At 35.5% G+C, this 26,487-nt stretch overlaps 1 protein-coding gene across 1 annotated transcript in view; it reads left to right on the top strand.

Moving 5' to 3' along the window:
• The window catches only part of ADGRB3 (adhesion G protein-coupled receptor B3), a gene marked incomplete at both ends in the record, with an annotated part of 447,304 nt that overhangs the window by 214,788 nt on the left and 206,029 nt on the right, over window positions 1-26,487 (top strand). Inside the window, 3 exons of the mRNA XM_082302615.1 lie at window positions 3,019-3,213; window positions 9,703-9,771; window positions 14,287-14,395. Of these exons, the coding sequence (XP_082158741.1) occupies window positions 3,019-3,213; window positions 9,703-9,771; window positions 14,287-14,395 (373 nt within the window). The remainder of the gene's footprint in view (window positions 1-3,018; window positions 3,214-9,702; window positions 9,772-14,286; window positions 14,396-26,487) is intronic.

Raw genomic sequence — 26,487 nt, 5'->3', positions numbered from 1 at the left:
GCCGTGTGTAAGAGGTGTGGCTCAAGGGAGAAAGGGTACTTGGGCTGGGAAATTGAGCTTTCTGAGTACGTCATTTCAAAAAAAAAAAAAAAAAGTTCAAAATGGAGCTGTAGTTTTAAGAGACAGTAATTCTGAGATACTTTGAACCATGTGCATCACAACTGTATTTTTGAAGCAGGTCTAATAACTTTGTCCTGTGACATTGTGGGCACTTGCTAGACCTTTTTTATGACTGTGTCCAAAAAGCAACCAAAATGTCTTCCTGAAAGCACAAAAGCACAAAGGCCATGCTACAGCTCCTGTTTCTGCTGTTAGAGATCGGCAAAATTTTTCACTGGAACCAGAGCTTTACTTGTTCGAAAGTCTAAAAAGCAGTCAAAAGTAGGATCATTTCAATTTATTATTTGCATTCCAAAAGCAGCTGAGACCAAGACTTCTGTGTACTTTGTATGTCCCAAATCCAGCAACAGTTTGGCCCCTGCCATCTTTAAAATGTTAGTTTAAAGTCTCACAGGAGCATGGAAAAACAAATGGGAGGTGAACATATGGATGAAGCAAAAGGAAGCAAAATAATGCACTACAAAATAACTTGCTAAATAGTTCAACAGCCTTCCTACCAGTGTTTATACAAATATAACAGCTCAGTAGAGTTTTTATGAGGACTTATCAAATGCTGTTATTACTGGTATTAAAAGAAGATCTCTTTTCTCTTTTAAACCCTGCCTTCAAGTTGTGTGATGCCTTTCCCACAGTACATGCTGAGGAACATGTGAGATTTGGGAGTTCAGCTTTATGGACTGTCTTTTATGTTGTATGTGTTTTGGACTTGACTAAAGGTACACTGAATATCGTTAATCCTCAAAATCTGGAAATATGTTCTGATGTAAGGAACAGGTGGATGAGTTACAGCAAAAGTTCTACTCCTTAGTGTTACTGTGCTGGCTGATGCTCTTTTCACTTGCTACTGAGACACAATATGTGAGCAGATGAGACAAATAACATTTCACAAGAAAATTTTCACAGCAAAAATGCACAAATCAAGTTCATGTTTGCTTTTACTTGTTTCCAATAAAGTAGTTCATAATGTTACGTGTACAATATCTGATTCCTGAATTTTCTGAAATTAATTTCCTCCCGTCTTACACCTTTTTCTTCACTATTATTTTCCTACACAATTATGTTCAAAATCTCCTTCTAAAGGTAATAGAAACTGCACAAAATTATTTTTGCAAGCAAGCCTCTTTCCTGATTATGTATTTCATATTCTGCAATTTTTGTTTTCTGAAGACTAAGGGAGGTATTGCAGTGTTCTGAAGACTAAGGGAAGTATTTCTTCTAAAATATTTGTTAAAAAAATGCAACCAACCAACGAAACCAATTAATGGTCTTAGTTCTCACTGATTTTTTTCTAAGTATTAATAATACTATTGCAGCAGGCAGGTATTCTCCCAAGTCTTATGCATTTCTAGGGTTTTGTCAAGGCACTTGTGGTCCATAACAATCCCCAGCTGCTCTTAAAGATGACTTAAGGCCATGGAGGAAGCCTGAAGCAGCCACTTTGCCCAGCCCCAGCTAGGTTACGTATATCTAGTTTATCTAAAGACTGGTTCAGAATGTAACCACAGTATGAACCAACAGCATGAAAAAAACCCCTGCTGCTTAGAATTAGTATTTCAGAGGATGATTGTATTTTTAAAACTTCTTTTCTGCAAGCTATTTTGAACCTTTCAAACACTGTGCTACTTTTACTCTGGAGTGTATTTTTATATATTATTTTATATAATAAAGGCTTCCATATTGACAGAAAGTGTCTGGGGAGACCTGGAAGTTGCAAAAAGTATCTTCACACTCTTCCTTCCACATCACCACCCTATTATCACAGAATCATCAAGGTTGGAAGAGAGTTTCAATATCAAGTTCAACTGTATGTTGCATTAGTAATTTTTCCTTCTATATATCAGTAATAAGGCAGAGTTAAAAAGCAATTAAAGATACATTTTTAAAGACCGTGGCAAAATTTTTGTTGCCAGTTGCATAGTATTTTCAGCCCTCCTGCTTAGACTGAGGTCTGTCTTGGGTAATTCTCTTCTATCTAAAACCCTTCCGACACAGGATATTCTATGATTCTATGATAAGTTAGTTTTAAGTTCAGAAGAACTTGTGGGTTTGTGCATAAATACATATGTATATTTAAAAATAGGTTGTTTAACCCATGTCCTCTCTTTTTAGCCTTGTCTGGCCTTGTCCTTCTTTGTCCTGTCTTTGTGATGCACTCTGCATCTTCCTGGGATGCTGAGTCAACTTTGAGAATTAATCAGATCCACAGGTTCAGCTTCTTATCAGGAGGGTACTTCTAGCATATTTGTTTTGGATCACTAGCCCTGAACAGATCTGCTGGGAGAGCTACTGCTAAAGCATGCTCTTTTGGCGGATGCACAGGAGCTATTCAGAATTTAATTTGCATTTCTTGGAAAAGACAAACAGGATTGTTCCAAGTTAACACCTTTGTGTTAGTGCTACAGAAGAGAGCACCATAACCAGCTTCCAACTAAACCCCCTCTCTTGCATTGACTAGCCAAGCTGGGCTGGCAGAGATGAAAGGTCTACTTTCCTATAGAAAATTAGATTATATCAAGTACTGCTTTAACATTTATTCCTTTCTAGGAAGGAGCACTTAGTTGTTAAATGAGGGGCAACTGTGGTTGTACAGTTGTTCCTTGGAGGACGGGCAATTCCTTGCTGCATCATGACAACAGATTAAAGCTGCAGTCCAGCCCATGGAGTTCTGAGAAGCAAATGTGTGAAACACAAGAAATTCAGAAGCTTTCAGCATAAAATTGACAATTCCCTGATAAAAATAATATTTCTATCATCATACATGAAAATTTTGTCTTATCTTTAACAGGACAATTTTTTTTTACTAGTTTTAACATTTAATATTTTGGCTGTGTTTAGAATTTATCGTACATTTTTCTCAGAAAAGTAGGTTCTGATATTAATTTTGTTCTTTTGGTACAGATTAAAGAGCATCTTGCCAAGGGTCAGAGGACGTTGGCTGGTGATGGCATGTCCCAAGTAACCAAAACACTATTGGATTTAACACAGAGGAAAAATTTTTATGCTGGGGACCTTCTAATTTCTGTGGAAATTCTCAGAAATGTTACGGACACATTTAAAAGAGCAAGTTATATCCCTGCGTCTGATGGGGTGCAGGTAAGAGAAAAATGTAATGTTTCAATTGATGGAGTTTATGTCAGTATACTGCAGTATACTGCATGTCAACTGTTTTGCCCACTGAGGAAGCTAAAGTCTTCTCCATGACAGACATAAGCATTCTTCACATAAAACTAAGATCCAAGTGTAAAATAGGAAAAAGACTCAGATACATTTAATAAGACAAGTATCCAAACCAATGCAGCAGGTGAAAAATGTAAAATACTTTCTTTGTAACATTTCAGTACCTTTTGTCTTTAAAGGTTCGGTCTGATTGATAGGAGGTGTTGGTATTTTTTTAAGCATTTCACTGGTGTTCTTTGTTCCAGTTCCTTTCAGTTCAAAACTAGTTCATTTCAGCTCAAAATCTATCCATAATGTTATGTCATTCTGGCATTGCTTCTTCATTTCAGATAAATAAATCTCATTAAAAGTGCACAGGAGTGATGGATGGTGCATTTGATACAAATATTCTATTTCACATGCTAGATTAACTCGTCTTGTGCAAGAGGACACATAAAATGGTGTCAGAGCATTTTAAAACCACTAAAACCACTGTAATTGTTTCTGTGTAATGGGCTACACAACTCATTGCATAGTGTTGATTGAAATAAATATTACTCATGACTTCTAGATCGAGATGTTGGTTTCATCTATATCTGAAAATTTTAGACACTTTTCAAAGACTGTAGATTACTGAAAAAGAATACTAAGAAGGTAGATGTGTATAATATTTATGAAAAAGAGAGCTTAATGATCACTCATAAACTACTAATGAAGTTATTAATGCCAGTCATGCATATGTATTGGTGTAAAGGTAAGCATAAATTATAAATACACTTTGGAATAGATGCATGCAGATGAAGGGAGATATCTTGGATAAGACATTTTTTCACTGTTAGGTTTTCGAGGCTCGCTATTTTATTTTCACTTTTCTGGTTTTTCTATGCACAAAGAACTATTAACTTCCACAATAAAACGAACATTTCTTGTGTTGGCCTGTAGTGAGCTGAAAATAATATTTTTTTTTAAACAGTGCTTTTCAAAAAATATGTTTGCTGAACAATCCTTTTTTTTTTTTTTTTATTGAACTAGACTCAGTATCTTTTCCTACTTTCATGAAGTTTTACTATTAAGTAGGATGTTATTCACTGAAAATTTTTCATACAGTCAGCAATCTGAAAGCCCAGTGTGACTTCTTCATGGTTCACAGGCACTACAAAGTCTTTGTTAGAACCAGTCTTGAGAAACTGCTTTATACAAGTGATTTTGTCCATGACCCTAGCAGATCAGGTCATTTGCAGTTTACATTAGAGAGAATTGGATGACAGTGCCAAAAGTTCTGTTTAATTCTGCAATGTAGAGCTGTTCCCAAAGTCTTAATAGTATTCTGGCAGAACTTGACAACATTATTAAATATTATTTTAAAAATTTAAATTAGTAATTTAGAAATGAAGAAATGAAAAAAAAAAAAGTGGTAAGCCATATTCTGAAGGAAATAAGGAAAGATTTCTCAAACCAAAGAAAAATAGCTGTATTTCAGTATTTGTATGCCTAAATACAAAGAGTTCTTAAATCCCAGTTAAAAAAGGCATTCAAACTCCAAGTCAGAAAAAATAAAAAACAAAAAAAAAACAAACAAAAAAATTACAAGCAAAGGTAAAATAAAAAAAAACAATGCACAGTATTCAGGAAAGTAAGTGAAATCTGAATAAAGCCCAGTGTTTTGCCCAGGGGATATATTAAGCAAGATCCCTTTGACTGGCTTCTGATGGTATAAAATGAAATTCTGGCTCAGTAATACAAATTTAAAATTTACTGCCAATTCCTGAGAAACATGGATTTTCCCATATGTAAGCGTATGTCATATTCTACTATACTCTGGAGTATCATATTTATTATTTATTTTCACTGTGAAATATTTTCATGTTTCCTAGTCCATCATCAAAGTAAGTGACAAAAAGGTAAAAATGAAAATTGCATGGAAATTCTTCTTTATGGAGAAGCTCTGTGTGGTGTTCTAATTACATTCTATTTTTCGAACTAGATAAAGAACAGAATTTCTTAGCTAGTGGATTTTGATTTTAAAGAAACTATCAGAAAAGCATGAGTGAGGTTTAAAATCCCTAAACATCATGGTTTATCATTTTGAGTGATGTCAGAAAAGTAGGTTATGACAAATAATGGGCAACAGTATTTTTTAAGATCCATACAAAAACAAGACTTGAATTATGAGTGAGAAAAAAAAAATGTATGTCTAAATATATTTATTTCTTATAGATTCCATCCATCTGGATAGCCCTTCTAATGCCTATAATCTCTGGTTGATATCCAGTACTAATATTCATGAATAGTGCAAAAGTTGTGATTCAGAGACTCCATACCAAAATGAATGAACAGAAAAGTGAGATCAAATTTGAAATTTTCCAGCTAATTATCCAAAATGAAGGGGGTGCTGCCTGATGTGCTGCATAGAAAATGCCACTTGTTTAGGCAGACAATACCAAGAGCAAAATAAAGATTTTAAGGTATGAATATCTAGTGCCAAGTTATTTATTACATGGCTCTTTTTACTTTTGCATCTTTTAACCTTTTTTTGCAACAATATTTATGTATACTTGCACATACAATGTCAGGAACAAAAATAACCATGTATGACGCAGTTAAACAAGAAGATGTCCTGCATCAGTCACTGAAAATATCAGTACAGTAGTAGAAATTATTGCAATACAAGAGACATTCAATTCCTCTGAAAGCAAGGTTTTTCGTTTAATATGGGAATTCTTTAAAGTACCCTCTATAGGTACACTGAGGCTATGAGACGGACTCTATAATTATGTGAGAATGATTCTACCAGGAAGATAATGCAAATTTTAAATAAGCAAAATGTAAGCAACATTTTGGAACATTATCCAGAACTGGTCTAAAAGTGTTTGAACTTCCTCCTAAGGACAGGATGGCAAGAAAATAACTACATTTCAGGACAGAATGGCAAAGTGAATTGTACAATCTCCCGATGCCGCAACCAACAGGAGAAAAGGTTTCTCCCCAAAGAAGTTAGAGCAGTATAATCCCTTTTATATTAGCCACAGGGACCATTGCTGCAAGTCAGGATTTAACAGGATTGTCCAATCCTTTTTCCCTCCACCTTCCCCCTCCCACACACACATTCCCTATGCTGAAGTCCAAAAGTGGAGGTGGCTTAAGGCTATCCATTAATTCCTCCTAGGGAGGAATTCTTCTCTAGCTCTATAAAAGGATTTATGACAGCTTTATGCCTGCAGAGAGGGTCAAAGAATTTGGACTGGAACAGAGAACTGCAGCCATTGTATCACAGAAGAAAAAACTGAAAGGAAGGAAATTAAATTAGGATAATGTAATTGTCCATTCCCAGCTGTAACTGGCATGATCATCAAAAAAGCCTGGGCATAAATAAAGGACTTCAAAATTTGGTTCTAACTGTCCCAACATTTTGTATAGTGACCAGTTCAGAAATATGTAAGCCTTGTTATGAAAGAAAGAATCTTGATTCTACAGGGAGGTCCAATGTTTACTGCAGTAATACCCTCAGATCCCATCCATAATGCTTCTAAAATTTAGCCTTCACACCTGTCAATCATATTACTAAAGGACAACGTTGTTTCTTTCAGAATTAATGCAATAAACAAGACAGTAGTCAAAGTAGGACAAAGAATTTTAACCCTTCTTCCCCGTTACATTTTTGAAGTGCATCTCATATCTATTCATTATTGAAGCTGCAAATCCATTTGATCATCTCTGTTTAATTCACAAAGCACTGGTATTACTTTGAAAAATCGCTTTGACACACCTCACCCTCCACTGCTACCATAAATATGGCACCAACCAGGGATAGAAATAGAGAAAAAAAGATCTCAAGCAGAAACATATTCTTGTTACTAAGTTCATATACATAAATTATACTTTATTGGCAAGTGCAAAAATATATATTAGATAAGTTATTGCTCATCTTTTGTTTGAGCTTGAGTGTAGGATTATTTATAAACTTTTTCATGCATATTTCTGTCAATTATTGGTAATTTTAATGCTTTTTGTAACTGAAATAAACATAAAATTTAACTATCACATAACATTATTAGCAAACCCGTGTAATATATCATCTTCAAGAAGCATTTTAAACTCCTGAGTGTTTTTCATGCAATCTACGCGACTCTCTCATAGATCTCATTACACAGACATGGATACTGTTTCAATTAAGGCTTAGACTGCAGGGGAATCAGTGTCTGCAATGTAATGCAAAACTACCTTCGAAAGATCTCTCTAGTATGATAAATGAACCCACACTGAATTCCGTGCTGCTGCAGCTAGACTGCTACTGATGCCTTAATAAATTAAAGTTAAAATTCTGTTCTCTGCTTTTCTACAGTATTGCACTGGAAGAGTTGAGAACTACCATGTTTAGATAACTGTTTCCTCAGGCAAAATCTCCATAAGGCCAACTCTACCTAGTAGAAGTCTTCACCAAAATTACAATGACCTACAGTAAATGTGATTATAGTGCCATGAAACTGCTTTGACCAGTATAGTTTATTTTCCTTGGGGGACCAGTGAAGATGTACATTTTTTCTAGCTGAAGTTGCATTTACAGAATTGTGATTTGCCAACCTGGTTAAACTGGCAAATCCTTTGAAACAAATACCAAATGTAACTCCTTGCATTGTACTTTATTTTGCTACTGAATGCCTGAAAGAGATTAAGTGTATTCCAGGTATAGAAGCAGTATGTAACTGTATGTAACTGTATCTACTCTTGTTGTCTTCAACTTGGCTGGAAGTTTTTCTTCAGTATCACTGCATATTAGAGCAAGCCATGAGCGCATTTTTCTTTTATGCCTTGTCATTAATTCACATCTTGTCCAAATGCTTACTTAAAATTTTCACAGGAGCTTGCTGAGCCATTTTGTTTCTTTTCATGAAGTTTTTTGTGTTACTGAAGCTTATGGGTATTTTGCCACTGACCTCAGTGAGAGAAGAGTTGTGGCCTCAGCAATGAACAGGATTATTTTGTTCAACTTCAGCAAAGTGTCAGTCTAGAATGAATTTAAGTTAAAGAAATTTTTATCCATGTGGATTTTATAGTTAGCATAGTTAACTTCCTAACAATTAGGCAAAGAGAGATCCTCTTGCTTGTCAAGTGCTTAGTGTTGGGACTAGGTTAGACTGGCAAAATGTTATTATGCAAAAAACCAGTTTTTTCACAAGTTTTCTTCAATTTTGCATCCTAAAATGTTTTAGTTATATAGTTGTGGATCACCTAAAGCATCTGTGATATCTCAATTTTGAAATTAATTTCTTTTCAAGCATACCCAGCATACAGTAAGGTTGGAAGTTTTTTCTGCTCTAATTTCAGTCACTGTGCGATTGAGTGCTTTGTACTTTCATTAATAGTGACTTAAAAGTCGATTCTTACTTAAAGCTTATTTAAGTCCTGTTTATGCCCCAAAATGGCTAAAAAGTAAGTGCAGGTGAGGTAATGACCATTTATCTGAGTTTCAGCAGGGTCACGTGGTTGGTACTCCAGTTAAAGATTTTCAGAGGCTGTGGGGAACTTAATTGCTCTCTTCAGCTAAGGTTACTAGAAACTACATGTATCTTTTATGAAGGAGCAGATAAATTATAATTGGCAGGCCGTAGACAAAATTGACATTCTGTGCAATATGTGACACAGAGATGAGAATAGACTGCGCAAATCCTTAGCTTTTAAGGATGAAGAAGTTAGGAATACAAATTGCTAGAGAGAGCAGACAAAATTAGAAAGGAAATTTCTCCACAAACATTTGGAGAAATGTGATTTTTTTAAATGCATGATTTGTACCTAACCATTCTGCCTTTTTTATCCTTATACTTAAATGAATAGAAGAATCAGAAAAAGAAAATAAAAGCTTAAGGTCAAAGAAACAGAAACTACTTATTCCTTTTATGTTGAAACTCCTAAAAGGATCGAGGCAAGTGTGACATACAAAAGTAAGAAGCATCTGATTTGGAACAGTATTGACCTATGAAGTGCCATTGAATGCCCTATGCATGGTTATTAAGGATCATTTTCATGTTTTGAATAGAAACTAAAGACCCTGTGACTAGTGCTTTCTAAAATGTACTTTGTTTTTTTGCAAAATATTTGGTTGTCTAGTTTCTGGAACGAGAGCAATTTGCAAATAGAACACCATCATACTTAAAAGTTCAGCAAGTTTAAAAGGGTTCTTGTTTTTACAAAGTGGTACTATAGAACCTGATTATATAGCCCAAAATTAAAAATTTACTATAAAATATGTGCCCTCTTCTCAGTCTAATGTGTTATTTTGCCATGTCATCACTTCCACTGATAGGAAATAGGCTGCAGAACTGCGTCTGTAATAGAAAAAGGAAAGGTTTCTTAACATCAGATTAAGGATGTGGTAGTTTACATCTTTGAAATAATTTTACTTAGTCTTTTATTTCATTGATTTTTCAGAACTTCTTTCAAATCATTAGTAATCTCTTAGATGAAGAAAACAAAGAGAAGTGGGAAGATGCACAACAGGTAAGATTTGACAAAGTTTAATATATGGTTTCAAAAATCAGGTTAAAGATGCACCCTCTTGTAGTTGAAAGGAAATCCTTTAAACTATTTTGGGAAAAAACCGATCCTTTTCAAAAAGGAGCAACTCCAGGACCCACTGGCTAATTCTTTATATTAGAAGGATAGTATATTCCTTATATTCCTTGAAATTATATTTAGAATATAATTTGCTTCACTTGGTAAACAAATTTTTATTAACATTCCATAGGATTATTCACTATGTCTTTGCTTTGGACATTGTAATGAAGTACATACAGAAGCTGAAAAATGCTGCTAATGGCTAGAAGCTATGCTGCTTTTGTTAAACATAACACATCAGACCTCACCTGAAGACCTCATACACCACCAACAAACAACTTACAAAAATGCAAACAGTAGACCTTTCATAGAAGGTCGTATTTAGAGGAATAGTTGTGATCCTCAGGACTGACAAATTTCTGGACTAGGATATGATGATAACGCTTTATAAAATAGGAAAGTCTAGAAAAAATCATGAATGTATGATAAAAGACAAAAATTTTTAAAAAACCCAATTTTTTTCTTGGATATGAGAATTTTCTACATGTTTGTACCAAGAAATTACTGGACAATGTTAATATTTGTGTTCATGGACATGACTGTAATACTGTCAAATTTAGTCATATAAAAATAACAGTAATAATGGGGATGAACATAATTATGTAAAGAGGAAAAATTGTGGAGGTGCTCAAAGGCAGGGAAACATTTCTTTATGAAGAATGGTTAAACAAAGCAAGATACTTCAGTATGGAAAAGAAACAAGTGCACTTATTTGCAATACAAGCTTTTAAAATCAGTAGTGGTTTGGAGAATGTGCTGCAGGAATGCTTAATCTATTAACTTGTGTTTCTTGTAAAATAACTAAAGGACATCAAATAGTGGCAGCTTCAGAATGAATGCAGAAGATACTTATTCTGTGAAAGGCTAGCTTGCAGAACTTCTTGGCACTGAAAGGACAGAAGTTAAAAAGGTAAATAGGCAAATTTGTGAAAGAAAATACATGGTTTTGCTTAAGACAGTCTTTTGGCAAAAAAACTGATAAAGGCTGGACAAGACTTTCCAACCAAGTATCACTATGTTCCGGCCCCTTTATACTCTTCCTTAGACATCAGCTTTTTGCCACTGTCAAAGGCAAGAAAACAGCTTACATAGATCTTTGGTATATTTTTGTGCAGTCATTGTGACTGTGTTAAATAGATACTTGAAATTTGTTCACTTTTTGTGTGGTTCTTAATAAATCACAAGGTGTTTAAAGATCTTTGAAGCTATTTACCCTCAGTTCTGTAAGTTCCTGTTTGTGATATCACTAAGAAAGGGAAGATCAGGACTTTTCACTACTAATTCAAACCTTGCAGTATACATATGATGCTGCAGCTGACCCAATACAATTCAGCTGGGAATCATATTTTTTCTTTTGCTGTTTTTCTGTTCCTCTCTGTAAGAGCCAGATACAAAAATAGACGAAGTGTGTCATTTTCTTTAGTGGAGATGGATAGAAGCAGCAAAATCACATACGTGTGGGCAGTTTCTATAAACAACGCCAAGATAAAGAAACTAATATTAAGCAATTGTTTTACCCCACTAATAAACAGACATGTTAACACTCCTATGTTATCAACCTTGTCTTCTACCTCCATCTTGCCTGCTTACCCATGCCATGTCTGCCACCTGACCCTGGAGATATGGTGATGACAGCACTTCAGAGGAAATTCTGAGAATGTCAAGACAAAGGGGCAACTATAAATCTCCAGTTCCCTCTTTTCATTGTTGCTGGTAGAAGGAGCAGTGTTGAAAAACAGAGAGGGAACAAGTTATTTCTACTTTTCCATAGCTCCTTCTCTCTGCCTGGTAAATCATTGTCTCACAGACCTAGGTACAGCAGAAACCCAAAGAAACCACCAAGATGAGCTGAACACAGGAGTAGTGGGGCCATAGATTCCTGGTGACAAAGCTAGGGGATTCACTAAATCTTAGACCACTGAGATATGACCCCCCAAAAAAAAACCAATGCCTCTGATCTTATTACTGTTCTTGTGCAGCTATATAAGCAGGCTCAAAGAAACTTTGGAAGCAAGTAGCCCTTCATAACAGCTGGAAGGAATGAGCAGGCACTAGTGACTAAAGGTGATTCTGTTTCTGGTTCAGCCACTCAGCTGAATTTTCTCTAATAAAACATTGCAAACCTAGGTGCAGTCTAACCAACCTTTTTTCCAGCTTGCATAGTTTTCTCAAACTCCACAACTACTGTTAGCATAGATCTCTTAGCCCGTTTCTAGATTCTTTGCTGGAAAGAAAATCTTGCTGTCAGCAAATTGCTGACTTTCAATCAAGTATACAGCTGCAATGCCTCAGCACATCTGTTTTTCTAGCTTAAATGCCAACAGTTGATAACCATTAATTACAGGTTATATAGCATTCAGATAAGCAGCACTCACTTTAATACTTGCCTTGTTTTAAGAGCTGATGTAAAGCACTGCACACAGGAAGCCATTTCAATCCGCAACGATTAAGTTTATACTGGAGTTTCAAAACACAGGAGCTATTCTGCATATTCTTCATCAAGATCTGCTGGCATCCTTTTGATTAACCAGTACTTCAGATACATAAAAATGCAGAGTACCTGCTCAACTGACTGCTCAACAGTTTATTACTATAAAATTTTATAAGCAAGAACTAGGGTTTAACAAATCTTCTCACTGAAATTTTTCCTTAGTACATAATCTGAGCGTGTGCACTTTGAATGAGATGGATGAGAAAACCACGCTTACTACCTCAGTAATTCATTATTAGAAAAATGGACATTGTCTCTGTCACCTGAAGCTGCATTTGCAACCTGTTAGGATCATAATTGTCACAACAAATTCTTCTTCAAAACAGTACTACTGCCCTACCTTTTATAAAAAGATCCATGTAGAAAAAAAGCACCTTGTGAAATTCTCTATCCTGAACGAAACAACTATGGATCTAGACAGATAGAGCAGGATGAAGATGGAATGCAGCATGCTGGAAGTTACAGTCTCTATAGGCATTTTTTAGAGTCTGCACTCCCAGTAGTGGAAAGAATGAGTTGAATATTGCTTATAAAGTGAAATTTGGACATTTCACTGATAGGAAGAAAAAAGAACCATGAACAGGTCATCCATTATTTTTCTACTGCAAGATACTCTTTTACTGGAAACTGTCTTGTTCATAACAGGCAATAAAAACCAAAAAGGATTTTTTGACGTATGTGTTATGAAGAGAACTTTTAGTCTTATTAATAACTGTTACAATCCCTAATGCTGTTTTGTTGATGAATCATTATTGTTAAATATAAAAATAGTAATGTTTTTGTTAGAAGCTTACAGCTTTGCAAATAAATTGTATTTCTTGGAAATGTGTTCTTACCATTTTTAAAGCCACATTGAGAGGCTACATTAGCAATGGCAAGGCTACTGCAATTTATTTTAGTTTACTGTGTCCAGTTCTGGCCTCCTCAGTACAAGACACAAAATAATGGAATGAGCCCAGAAAAATACCATGAAGTTGTTTAGGGGAGGGGATTAGAGCATTTGATATGCAAGGATAGGCTGAAATAGCTGACACTATTCTGCTTGGAAACATGAGGATCCTGGCAATATTAAAAGTTCCTGAAGGGGAGAAGGAGTAAAGAAGACTGAGCCAAGTCTGAGTGGTGTCCAGTGACAGAATAAAAAACAAGGAGAAAAAATTAAAATACAGAAAATGCCATTTATTTATATGAAAAACTGGCTGCGAGAGTGATTGAATGCTAGAGCATGTTGCGCAGGCAAGCTCCGGGGTCATCTTCCTCGAGACATTCAGAATCCAACTGGGTGTATTCCGGGGCAACTTGCTAGAGCGGATCTTGCTTTGCACAGAGGGTTGAACAAGATGATCTCCATTGGCCCCTTCCAACCTCAGATATTCTATGATTCTACTGCCCCATATCAGCAATGAAAATAACCAAAAAATAACCAAAAAAGATTAACTTTCTTACATGTTGATTAATGCAACAAAGGTTATCATGCTGGCAAGGCCTAGGTAAGATTTGCATTACTGTTTGTATCAATAGTTCCGAAGTTACTGAAGATGTCTTCAGAGGAAGGAAGAATATTTTAATTAGAGTTATTCTGTAATATGAAGTGCTTTAACCATTAATTAAGGTAACGGCCACTAAGTTTTTGATAAGTGCAGTGATTTAGAGGAAACATTTTCCACAGTTCCAGTGCAAAGTGGATTTCACACAATTTTATGGGAAGTAGTGTCTGTTTATATGAGGATTTAATAGCAAAATGGTTATTTTACAGTAAGAGAAAGTGTTCAGTATTGAAACATGGGAAGAGCTGTTTGACTGTTACATCTCAATTTTCTTTTGATGGCGTTTGGATTTTATCTGAATTTGCTCCTATAGACATTTTGATATTATAGTTATTGTCATGTCTGACTTTCCTTTGTTAGATCTATCCAGGCTCAGTGGAGTTAATGCAGGTGATTGAAGATTTTATACACATTGTTGGAATGGGAATGATGGACTTTCAGAATTCATACCTAATGACTGGAAATGTAGGTAAGAAATAGAAATTTCTTCTATCAAATTTATGACCTATTGAAAATCAGAAGTTGCAAGTATGGACTATAGAGTTGCTGCTTGTATCACAATCCAGATTGGGCTGCTCCTCCTTGTCCACATTATCTGTTGTGTGGTTATCTCCCCTCTGTCTTAGCAAATGCAGAATGGCTTACACATTGGATTTCTTCATAATCATATCTCAAGACCTAAATGCAAAGTTTTAGAATCAAAATTAAAATACTCGCCAGAATACTGTGAACTGTAGGTACATCTTAGAGCATTTCCAGAACACAGTGTTTCAAATGTTAATTTATAAAATTGTGCTAATTAAGATAATATTCGTATACTTAATATCTTAGGAAATCTTTATTTTGTTGACATTATCTTTTATTATTCCATTCTCCTAAAGAAAAAACAGTCTTTGCACATGTTATGGTGTGATAATAATCAGCAATAATTTAAAAAATATGTATTAGTTGCCAAAATAATTAAAGCCTAGAATTTCTTACATTGGTTTTTCTATGTGTAACAGCTTCAAAATTTTATTCAGATTTATTTTTCAAACTTTGTTTTTGCTACTGGAGACTTTCCAGGTAATACAGTCATATAATAATATACATCGAATATAAAAATGCCGAGCAACTCAATTGCATTTATTAGTATCATAAATGAGCTGCAATATTGCAGCATTTTAAAAAAAAATAACTAAAAAATTAGTTTCAAAAGCTATTCTCTAAGCCTTTTGTCTTTGTTTAGTACCTTTGTTGTTTGATTAACTCTCTATAGCTGCATGTTTGTAGTGCCAGGAATGTATTAGGAAGTTGTATATAAGGAATAAATCCAAAATATGTGTTTGTCTGATAGCAAAACCTCTGGTATCAATACATTTTTTCAGATTTTAAGTTAGCATCCTAATGCACATATATGTCAGTCAGTTCTTCAGCAAGTCATTAGAAATAGTTAGAAAATATGGTCATTTTGAAGTTAGTTGGCAGAGTAAAGCAGGGAAAATGTTGGGTTGTCCCTACTGAATATTTAGCCTGCTGCTCTACAATAATAAATATTTATTATTGTTCTCCTGTTCATATTACTGAGTGACAGGACTGTAAACATTAGCCTCTGTAAGGCACAACCTTGTACTGGAGACATGTCAAAGAACTCACTGGAAAGAACTCTGGCAGTCTTAAAATATTTAAAACATTGCAGTAGGATTTTAACCAGTGATTTATTATTTTTGTGGTACTGCTGTTTGCACTGTAATACCACTTAAAGCTTCTTCCAATTGTCAGTCCTTCATTATGCTAAATCCTGCACAAATTTATAAAGAAAAGTATCTTTTTGAAATACTGGTTCCATTACATTTTTATGACAAAATAAAAAGATGAACTTATTTAAAGAGCACAGTCCATGCTCTTGGCACGTTGTAGTACGCTCTAATCTGTTTGTCCTCTGAAAAATGTGGAAAAAAAAATCAAAACGGGAAGATGCTTTAAGAAGATGCATTCAAATAATCTATGTCTCTACATATTCATGGCTTCGCATGGGAAACAGCAACAACTTTCCAATTGAATCAGAAACTGTGCAGTGCACTGGCTGGTTTAGATAACTGCAGAATCTTTACAGTCTTTCTTTCGATTATCTTCCTCTTCCCACATATAAGATATTTTTAGGCACTCAGGAGGTCTGTTCTTAACTATAAAACCATCAAAGGAATAGAAAAAAACTGAGAATTAATGATGAAAAATGAAAATGAATTTATAGGTGTAATCTGACTACCTAGCTCTGTGCCTTGATATATTGGCATGAGTTTATCCTCCCCATGCTCGGTCAGGCATCAAAAAAGGACAGGGTCACTGCTGTGCAAATCATTGATCAGAATACTTGAGCTCAGGTGACATGCTGAGATGGGGACAGAAGGCTGTTATCAGCAAAGAGTAATTTCTTATTTTCAGTAACAAGGAAGGAATGTATCTGGAATAATTCAGTTTTAGTGTAGTTGTCCTCAGGGCATTGTCATAACTGTCTGACTGCCTATGTACTTGGAATTTAGGGAACATTTATGTTGATCTCAACTGAGAAGAATGAACTATGCCATTTTTGACTGGTCAACATTAATTATTTTGTACCAATAAGAGTTTCTAGATGTGTGAGGTCTTATCTATAACAATATTCTTTTAAGTTGGCAAACACATTTAATGCAGGAAGAAGATACTGTGCATAAACAAGACCCAAATTTTACCTACATTCATCTTTAAACAGAAAAATCCAGTAGTTCATAGAATAAAATCATAGAATGGTTTGGGTTAGAAGAGACATTTTCAACTCACTCTGGTTGCTCAGAGCCCCATCCAGTCTGACCCAGAATGTTTCCAGAGAATTTGTGTCTTCTACTATCTCTCTGGGAAACATTTTTCAATGTTTAACCCTTATTGTAAAAAACCTTTTCCTTATATCTAGTCTAAATTTCCCTTCTTTGGGTTAAAACCATCGCCCCTCATCCTATCGCAGCAGGCTGTGCTATAAAGTTTGTTCATCTTTCTTACAGGCCTCCTTCAAATAGTGAAAGGCTGCAATAAGGTTTACCCGAAGCCTTGTCTTGTACAGGCTGAAGAACCCCAACTGTCTCTCAGCCTCTCTTCATAGCAACAGTGCCCCCCTGATCATTTTTCTGACCCTCATCTGGACCCACTCAAGCAGATTCATGTCCTTCCTGTGCTGGGTCTCCCAGAGCTGGATGCAGCAGTGCAGGTGGGGTCTCACCAGAGTGGAGGGGCAGAATCCCCTCCCTGGCCCTGCTGACCATGCTGCTTTGGATGCAGCCCAGGATATAATCAGCCTTCTGGGCTGCAAGCACACATTGCTGAGTCAGGTCCAGCTTTTGATCCCCCAGTATCCCCAAGTCCTTCTCTTCAGGGCTGCTCTCAATCAGTTCATTCCCTCAGCCTGTGTTGATGCCAGGGGTTGGGTGCAACCCAGGTGCAGCACCTTGCACTTGGGCTCTTGAGGTTCCCATGGGCCCAGTTCTTGAGCTTGTCCAGGTCCCTCTGGATGACATCCCGTCATTCAGGTTTGTCAACCACACCACTCAGCTGGGTGTCCTCTACAGACTTGCTGAGGGTGCATCAGTGATCCCTCATCATTGATGAAGATATTAAACAGTATTTGTCCTGGCACGAGCTCCTGAGGGACACCACTTGTCATCAGTGCCCATCAAGATACTGAGCCATGAACCACTGCCCTCTGGATGTGACCAAACAAATTCTAATCCACCGAAGAGTCCCCCCAAAACATCCTTATCTCTCCAATTTAGAGAGAAGAATGTTGTTGAGACCGTGTCAAAGGTTTTACAGAAGTCCAGAGGACATCCTTTGCGTTTCCTTTGTCCACTGATGCAGTCACTCCATCACAGAAGACCACTAGGTTGGTTAGGCCCAAGGTGAAGCTGTGTTTCTGTCTTTAATCATCTCCCTGCCCTCCATTTGCCTTAGAATAGTTTCTGTGAGGTTTCCAGGCACAGATGTGATGCTGACCGGGGTCCTATTTAATCAGTAGTTATTTACCATAAAATATTCTCTCAGCACCTTTACATACTTTAAATGCTTTTTGCTGTGTTTTCATTTTCTAATCACTTTAAAGTTCAGAAAAATTGTTCTAAATATGAACTAAATATGAGCTAAATGTGAACTGCTTCTTGTCAGAGGAAAAAATCCAGTTTTGTTGCAGATTTCACAGTAATGCACTGAGTTCTTGGTTTCCTTCTACTAATTTCAGTTTACAAATTCATTGCTAATTGAATGACATTTCTTACTGAATAGTAGTGGATATAAAATTTGAACACCTGATTGTGTTTCACAGATATGCTAATCCCCTGAGATCCTCCACAGAGAGGATTTTATTTTCTCTTTCTCTCAAGACACAGAAACAAGTAGCTGTGGCTTAAAAGCTTACTACACAACAGCCATGCTCCAATGACTCTCCATTGCGCATCCTCAATTCATGACAAATGGGAAGTGATGAAAGGTACATTAACTATATGAAACTATATGAAACTATATGACTATCATAAGCCACATTATAATACTTTTGCAAATAGCTAAGACCAAAAGGACAGTTGCCGTGCCCCTGTTAAACTTTTTTTTGTGATGGCTTTTAATGCAAATTTTTCATTTCTTCTAACAAAACATCAAAGACTGGTTTCAAATCCAGATGATCCAATATCTGTACTTTATTGGGTTAGTGAGGCAGCTCAGTCAATTCAAATGCATTTCCATTAAAGAAAGGTCCATCTCCTCTTAGCTTTCCTCTCAAGGATAGAGAATATACTATGAAAAACTTAACAAATGTAAAAGCAACAATTTGCTTTAATCATGCATGGTGGGGACAGATGGTATTTCTTTTATCCTTGAACTCTGTATTATATTCCTTTAAGAAATGATTAAGTGGAATAAAAGCCTCTGATATGAGGTAGAAGCCTCCTTCCCCATCCTGCTCTTCTTCTTCTTCCACCTCCTCCTCCTCCGGACCAGCTGAGCAGGCACAGGAAAATGACAGTGTGAACAAACAGAAGCTTTTGCAACCACTCAGAGTCCCTGAATTCGCTGAAAGCGCAGACCCACCTGCAAGGATACAAGATGGAGTGGGACAAAAGCTTTTAAACTATGTTACCATTCTCTGTTAACCAATAGCTTTCAATTTTGTCAGTTTTAAAGATGAGTTCCTGATTTTAGATTAAAGAATTAATCTTGACTTTTAATAGCTTTTTTTTTTTTTGAGCACTAAAAGACTGAGCAGATCATCTCAGTGCTTTGGCTGATTTGTGCTCTCATCACAGTAAACCATTAAAAATTTTGAAGATATGTAATCAAAGGTGGGTGAACTGCTATTAAAAAATATTCAACTTTTAACTTTAAAAAAAAAATTCTTACTGGAAGATTGGAATGCCATAGGCATAACTGTCTTTAAAGGTAGAGGTGGAATGTGGAACTGGAAATAAGGAGCAGTATTAGGAGATACGTATTTCTATGGCAGATTCGGATTCTTTTGTAAAGGAAAATTTTCCTGGTGTTGTCAAATACATTTCCTTAAGAGCAACAGCTAAAAAAAAAAGGTTAAAGGACATTCTATTTTCAAAATTCAAGCTTACAGATCTAAGACTATATTAATGAAAAAATAATCTTAAAGTGCAATATGTTGTCATGGATGTTATTTAGGACTGAAAGGAAAAAACAAACAAGAATTTTCAGCATGCAAAAAGCCAGGTTTTTTTAATGTTAATTTTATGAATACTGATGTTTGAATGATCAGTAGTTTTATAAAATGTGCAGATATCACAAAGTTACTTAGACTAATCAAAGGCAGGAAAGATTGAAGATCACCAGGAGGTACAACAAAATGAAAAGGAGAGGATATCCACTGGCAGATTAAATTCAGTTTTCACAGAGCATGTAAGAGGAAGTAGTTCAAGCCATTCAGAGAAAAGAGCAGCATTAGTGTGCAAAATGAGCAGTCTAAAGAAAATACAGAATTTTGTTAAAATTTTCAGTAGCTATCACAGCCAACACTCTTTTCAATTGAAAATTATATGGTTTGGATTCATTTTACTTACTTTAAGCATCACGAAATTTGCCAGTCACCCTAAGCTTCCTTTAAAATCAAGGGACAGTACTGAGCAACTCATATCATCTCAGACATCTAAAATAAGGACATGGGTTGCCTTGTGGAAGTTCTGCCATTGGCTGTAAAGGCAGCATGGTGACTAGCTCATGTTTCAAAGATTCATGTCATCTAAACCAAAGAGGAGTGCTTTTTTGTGAGTCAATAAAACCTGTGAACACAGAGAGGTTCAAAAGTGCATGATCAAAAGAACAAAACAAAATAATAAAAAATAAAGAATAATAATAAAAAATCAGACTGAGAAGTGGAAATATTAGAACAGATGTTTGAGAACGGATTGTTAAAAGGGACTACATGTACACAACTGAAAAGTGAATACAAAGTGAAACTAGGCTGACATCTCTGTTTAATCTTGCTCACAGGAAAAAATGAAGATTCCTAACTTTACTGTAGAACATTTAATTTTGAGTAAGCATGAGACCAAGGTCCTACAAGGAACAAAATAGAAACAAGTAGATGTACTTCTACATGGTAAATGGAGCTAGCTATGATATTCTTTGAAAAAATGAAGAGGTGTACACCATATTTCCATGCATAAATCAACTTTCAGTTCACAGTCTGTTATCTCTCTACTTAAAAATGGCTGCTGTGACACTGGTACTCCGATGAGTAATCTGATTCAGTATAGTAATTAACACTTCATTTCAAACTTGAAACTGAGCTGCTTACATAAGTTTTATAAACATTGGCAGAGAACAAAGTCTGATTTCTGCCTTCACAGACAGTCTAGGATGCCATATGGCAGAAAATGTTTTGAAAGTGTCCATTGTCTCCTATCTTTGCATATTTTATTGTTACACCTTCGATCTCCCATTCTATGCTTATGTCCATGAAATTTTAAAAAAACACTAAATAATCCTGCAGGAATATAGAGTGTATCTTAAAATTTTCCAGTCCTAGCTAGAGACACTGAGAAATGTTTGTGACCAAGGGAGCTTTAAGAAAATGTACTCTAGCTACAAGACATGAGCAATGGTACACATGCTGATCTTTGGGAATGCTAGAAAATAAGCAAGCTGGATTCCTATCTGTTATTGTGGGTTCATTCACCTAATCCCAGGGTAAGACTTTTACATCTTGTAAATTGTAAATCCTGGTTATACTTTCTAGAAACTTCTCCAAATTATATGGTTTGTTTACTTGTCTGAATGGCATCTGCCTTAGTCTGCTTATCTGTTTTGTATTAGAATTAGTGATGTCTTCAATGTAGCACTCGAGATCCTCTGACTCTTATATCACAAATGTCATACTGGCCTAAAATATACCGAGACTGAATTTATTTAAACCTTTGAAAGGGTCTTTTTTCTAATATATTGAAGAAAACAGAAAAAAAGGCAGGGCCTTGATATTAACTTTACAAAGGTATAAAGAAAATGTCTAAAATTTTCAGTCAGGAAACAAGTATTTCAATAAATTTATACACAGATATTCAGAATTCCTGTGTAATAAAATTACTTCTTGTTCTGAGTCTGTGTAGTGCTAAAGCACAGTGTGAATTTTAAAGCAGGCATTTATAGTTAATAAAAGTTCAGCTGCTAATATTTCAACATTTTCTCCTAATAGAAAGGAAATTGCACCTACCAGACAAATAAAAATTCATATCCTGTAGAGTGGCTCCAAAAAGCCATTCGGATTTCTTTCCTGTTTCCATCAAGTCATTCCAGAGTACACCATGTTTTCACAAAGGAAAATTTTGCCTTTAAGCCACTTTGTGAATTGCACTTGCTGCTTTAAGAAGGTGAACAGGAATCACTCCTTGTAGTGTGTCATACTTCATGTGTAAATACCTCTGTAATGATAAATATAATTATGGGTGGTTTTTGTCAGGAACAAATTCTCACAAGGGAAAAATAAAGTGCAACTTGCATGGTTCTGCATTGAAAGACATCCCTAATAGATAGAGAAGCACAAGTCCTCTTTAATTCATGTAACATTTATATTCTCTTTTGAATAACGAATAAGCTACAAACCAAAGTAATCAAAAATTAGGTAAAAATGTTTTCTTATATTTTATTACATAATTTTTCTACATAGACTTTTGCCTGTTTCCATTTCATCTCAAAACATCCCAAAAGAGCCAGTGTCCATCATCTTCCCATTTCAGGCTAGGATCTAGCTTTTATGACTGTGTTTATAAACATGAATCAAAAAGTACAAAGTGCAGGCTTCAGAACATTCCTACACCTGTCCACACTCTTAAATTCGTGGCACCTACCCAAACATTGTCATAGAATCATTCAGGGAATAGTCCAGGTGAGGAAACAGTCCTCACAGGCAGATTTTATGCTTTTCTCCTTGTCCTGTGGTGCACAGTTGGTCACAGTCTTGTTCTTGGATTACAAACATGGTGGTCAGAGAAATTCTAAGTTTTGTCTTCTGCCACATATTCTTTTTATGCATGACTTTGTCTCCTGTTTCTCATCCTCTTTCTTTCACACTCAGATATAGCCCTTCAGTCTTTCCTGACCCAAACCTGTATGCTGTTGGTTGAGCAGATGCTCTACTTATGTGAAAGGGCACACCCATCACATTTTTTTCTTCAGTTCTCAAAAATTCCTTCAAGTCCTAAGATTTACAAACTCTCAGTATCACTTTCCTGTTTCCATATTCTTTACTTGCTTAAACCATAGGTAATAATCTGTAGCTAAAGGCTTCCAGAAGAAAAAAAATGGGTAAAAGAATAGGGAAACTACAGAGGTCAATTGCAATTTTTTCATACTCTTACATACTTCTGCTCCATATATATATTAATATCATTTCCTTTGCAGCAGTCTCAGCAATTCCTTGATCAGATCAATATGTTGGCTTTCAAGCTTTCTCCACTGATTAAAGGGGAAAGACTTCATGCACGCTTTGAAGGTCTAGCTCATTGCAGCATCTGACTTAATGCCTGAAGTAAATGCTCAAGAGCTCATATTTCTTTCTCAATATGAAATAAGCTTATTAAATGATTCACGTTCCCTGAACACTTGCTGTGAACAGTGCTTGAAAGAGTAATTTTTTCTCTCTTTTCTAAACCTGCACACTCAATGATCCTGAGAAAATACAACTCTCCATTACTTAAGATTAAAAATTCCAAATACCAAGGAAATGTCCATATGAATCTTTATCAAACAGTCTTCACAAATTTGGATTAAAGCCTAACTTTTTTCCCTAGCTATACTCTTAGTAATAGTCATAATTCCATAGTTAGTTTTAAGTATACAATTTATTAAGTAACCTTAAAAATAGAGCTAAGTAAATTAACCATTCAGTATTTTTAAATGGGTGCTATAGGAAACTTGAATAATCAAAAGTGTTTCCCTTCTCTACCTTATATTAAGTGGAGTAAAATATTCTGAAGAAATGGAAGCTATAAAAAATGCAGACATCCAGGCTCTTGTCTCATTACAAAAAAAATGCCTCCAACTGAAAAAGAAAGTAATATCTACAGCCCATTTGTGGAAATTTCTCTTTACAGTATTTATGTATCTCATATTCTTGTATAATTTCTAAATTCCTACCTCTATAAACTCCTTTCTGAATCATTCAGGTTTTTCAAATGAGCAATTAAAAGCTTTTGTTTTCTAAAGGAATCAACTTTTATGACAGGTCGTTTATCGTCCCTGAAAGAGTTACCACAAGAGTGTCCAGCCATCATCGGGTACTACATCAGCTTGAGATGGTGTGGCTAAGTACTGCAAATAGCAAAGTTCACCCCCAGTTCTAATGATTTCTACAGCATTTTGTTACTCACTCTCTACTGAAAATGAAAGAAGGAAAATTAAATGGAATTAAAGTAAACCCCCCCAAATTATAATTTATTTAAAATAGGAATAAAGCCAGCTATTAGCTCTGCGCTGTGTCAGAAACAGGTCTATTACCCAAAGCTCCATTTAAAGAGGGCGTTAACATGGTTTATGCCAAGCCAAAGTTCTTTTTTGTTTTCTGGCCTTTTGAGAGTAGGGAAAGAAAAAACAAGAAAAAACAAAAAAACCCCAAATAAATAAACAATAAAACAACAACACCTCCCCCCCCCCAAAAAAAAAAAAAACCTTAAACCCCCCCAATAGAAACAGTAACAACAAAAAAAATCTAAAGAAGGTAAAAAAACCAACCAACTCACCAACCAACCAAACAATAAAACAAACAGAAAGGGGAGATGAAGAACTTCATTTCACAATATTACACAGATCAACCTGCTGTATTGAAAAAGTATTATTTCCTTGGTGGTGACTGTAGATTTTAATTCCAAATAGTGGTAAAGATCTGCCTTTTTCAAGCTGCATAGCCTGAAGGTAACATAACAATTGAGGTAACAAACTGGACAGAAATATTTCACTTTTCAAGTCAGTTTCATGAGGGTGTTAGTGGACTAATAACATCAGTATTTTTATGATAATAATTATTTTGGCAGTGAGACTGTAAGAAATGAGGTCAAGCTTCAAAGCCATGTAAACATATGCAGTTATAATTCTGAGTAATTGTGTTTCTGTAAATGTAATTTTTTAATTTCTTTTTTTAATATGGAGAGTTGGACTTCAGTATATAAACCAAAGATATTACATTTATCTCTGCCATTCTGTTAAGATCAGACTGTATAATGCCAACAGAGCTAAGTGTCAGTAAGATCAGTTCAAAGCATCCCAAAGGGTCCATGTACTGGGTGGGCAAAAATCACGAACAGGGCCTGAAAGTTCTGAAGTATACTTTGTGCCTTGTGATTTCTGAACCTGTAAGTTCACCCATTTCATGGTGTAAATTTTTCTTTCCCTTGACTTTAGGTATGAGTTTTAGGACCCCGTTTGCTGCTCTGTCTGAAGGCAGAGATAAAAAATCTTTGATAAGATTTGTGATAAAAATCAGAGGTTCGTTCTGCTACGGATGAATGTACCTTATTTGGTTTGCTTTTTTCCATGCTCTAAGTCTCCATTACAGTGGGAAGGAGACAGAGAAAGAACTTTTCCTCACTCAAAATATGTGGTACAGCTCTGTGGCCTGCAGTGTTTGAATGACACTAGGTGCATGCACAAATACTTAAATCACCCTGCAGTGGTGCCAAATAGCTTGATATTGTTGTGATTGTTTTTCTTTTTTCTTTTTTTTTGTTTAAATAAACACTCTACAATCATGGAGACATGTAACCAGCTCTAGGCAGCATTATTCTGTAAATCTATTAATATAGTTTGGGAAATGGTGTTCTAAAAAAGATATTTGATCTCATTGCTTGAATGATTTTTCATATATTCTGCGGTTCAATGCTTATGCTGTTATTTAATGACTTATTTTTTGGAATTTTTTTCTAACATATAAGATGTTCTACTTTGGTCACCAGTTGCTTTAATTAATAGTAGGGTTAGCTCTATGTTGTTTCTTGTAACACATTGCTATTAAAATCTTATGGCCGCATGCTATCTCCTGTTACTCGGTAGTCAAGTATTTTGAAATGAGAGAAATTTCAAGAACACTTATGGGAAAATAGTATATAGGTACAGTCACTTCTCCAGAAAATCCTATCTCTGGTCGTGTTGTAGAGGAGCATAACTAGAATGTGAGCTGATATCAAAGGCAAATACTTGGAAACCTATCCATATGTGTATGAATTGTGCCCCTTGGTGAAACATATTTCTTCGCTATATTGGCAACAAAAACTCATCTCCAGTAAAGTAGAGGAATGAAAAGAGACTGGCCTTCCCAAGTGGGACAGTCGTCAGGATGATTGCATCTTCAGGGACTGGCAGGCAGGCAGGCTGCTGCATCTGCACACACAAGACTTCTGTTTGTGAGAGAAACATTCATCAAAAAATCTAGCAAGCTTATCCCCTCCTTTCTCATTTTAACCTCAAGAGGATAGAATATGTTCATAATGATTAAAGGGAATGTCTCGTTTTGCCATTATCTATCTTAGATTGTTCATTGCAGAAGCACGGAATGAATGCTTTTAATGCTCATTTAGCTTTGAAAATTGCATCACTATCTAGGCAATGAAAAAAAATGGTCTCCATTCACAGTCAACAATGCACAAAGAAAAGTTAATTTCTGCAAAATTAATGTCATTTAACTTTGCCAAATTGAACTTATACCTGTTTCTTGGATGAATAGTTCCACTGCTGGAAGACATGGCTGGTGATTTTATACTGCATCATCTATTTTACATTTGTGGTTGTACTTAGAAATAATTTGCAGAAGTTAAAATTATAGATACCCAAAACTCTCCTAAAGCTAAGTCGTAGAGACTGCATATCAATAGGGCAAGACATTCAAATATGGGACTACTTCTTCTACTTAGAAATGGTATTCAACAGCAAAGCTCAGAGGATTTTTAAGTGTTTATGTATATACTGGTTTTAATTTTCTTTGACAAGATATTAGATGGAGTTTGCTGACTACATATTGGTTCTTTGAATGTACTTAAAGAATGTATTTAAGACTTCTCT

This window comes from Coloeus monedula (assembly GCF_965178545.1).
Source record: "Coloeus monedula genome assembly, chromosome: 2".
NCBI classification, from domain to species: Eukaryota; Metazoa; Chordata; class Aves; order Passeriformes; family Corvidae; genus Coloeus; species Coloeus monedula.
This window is presented reverse-complemented; position numbering and strand designations above follow the sequence as displayed.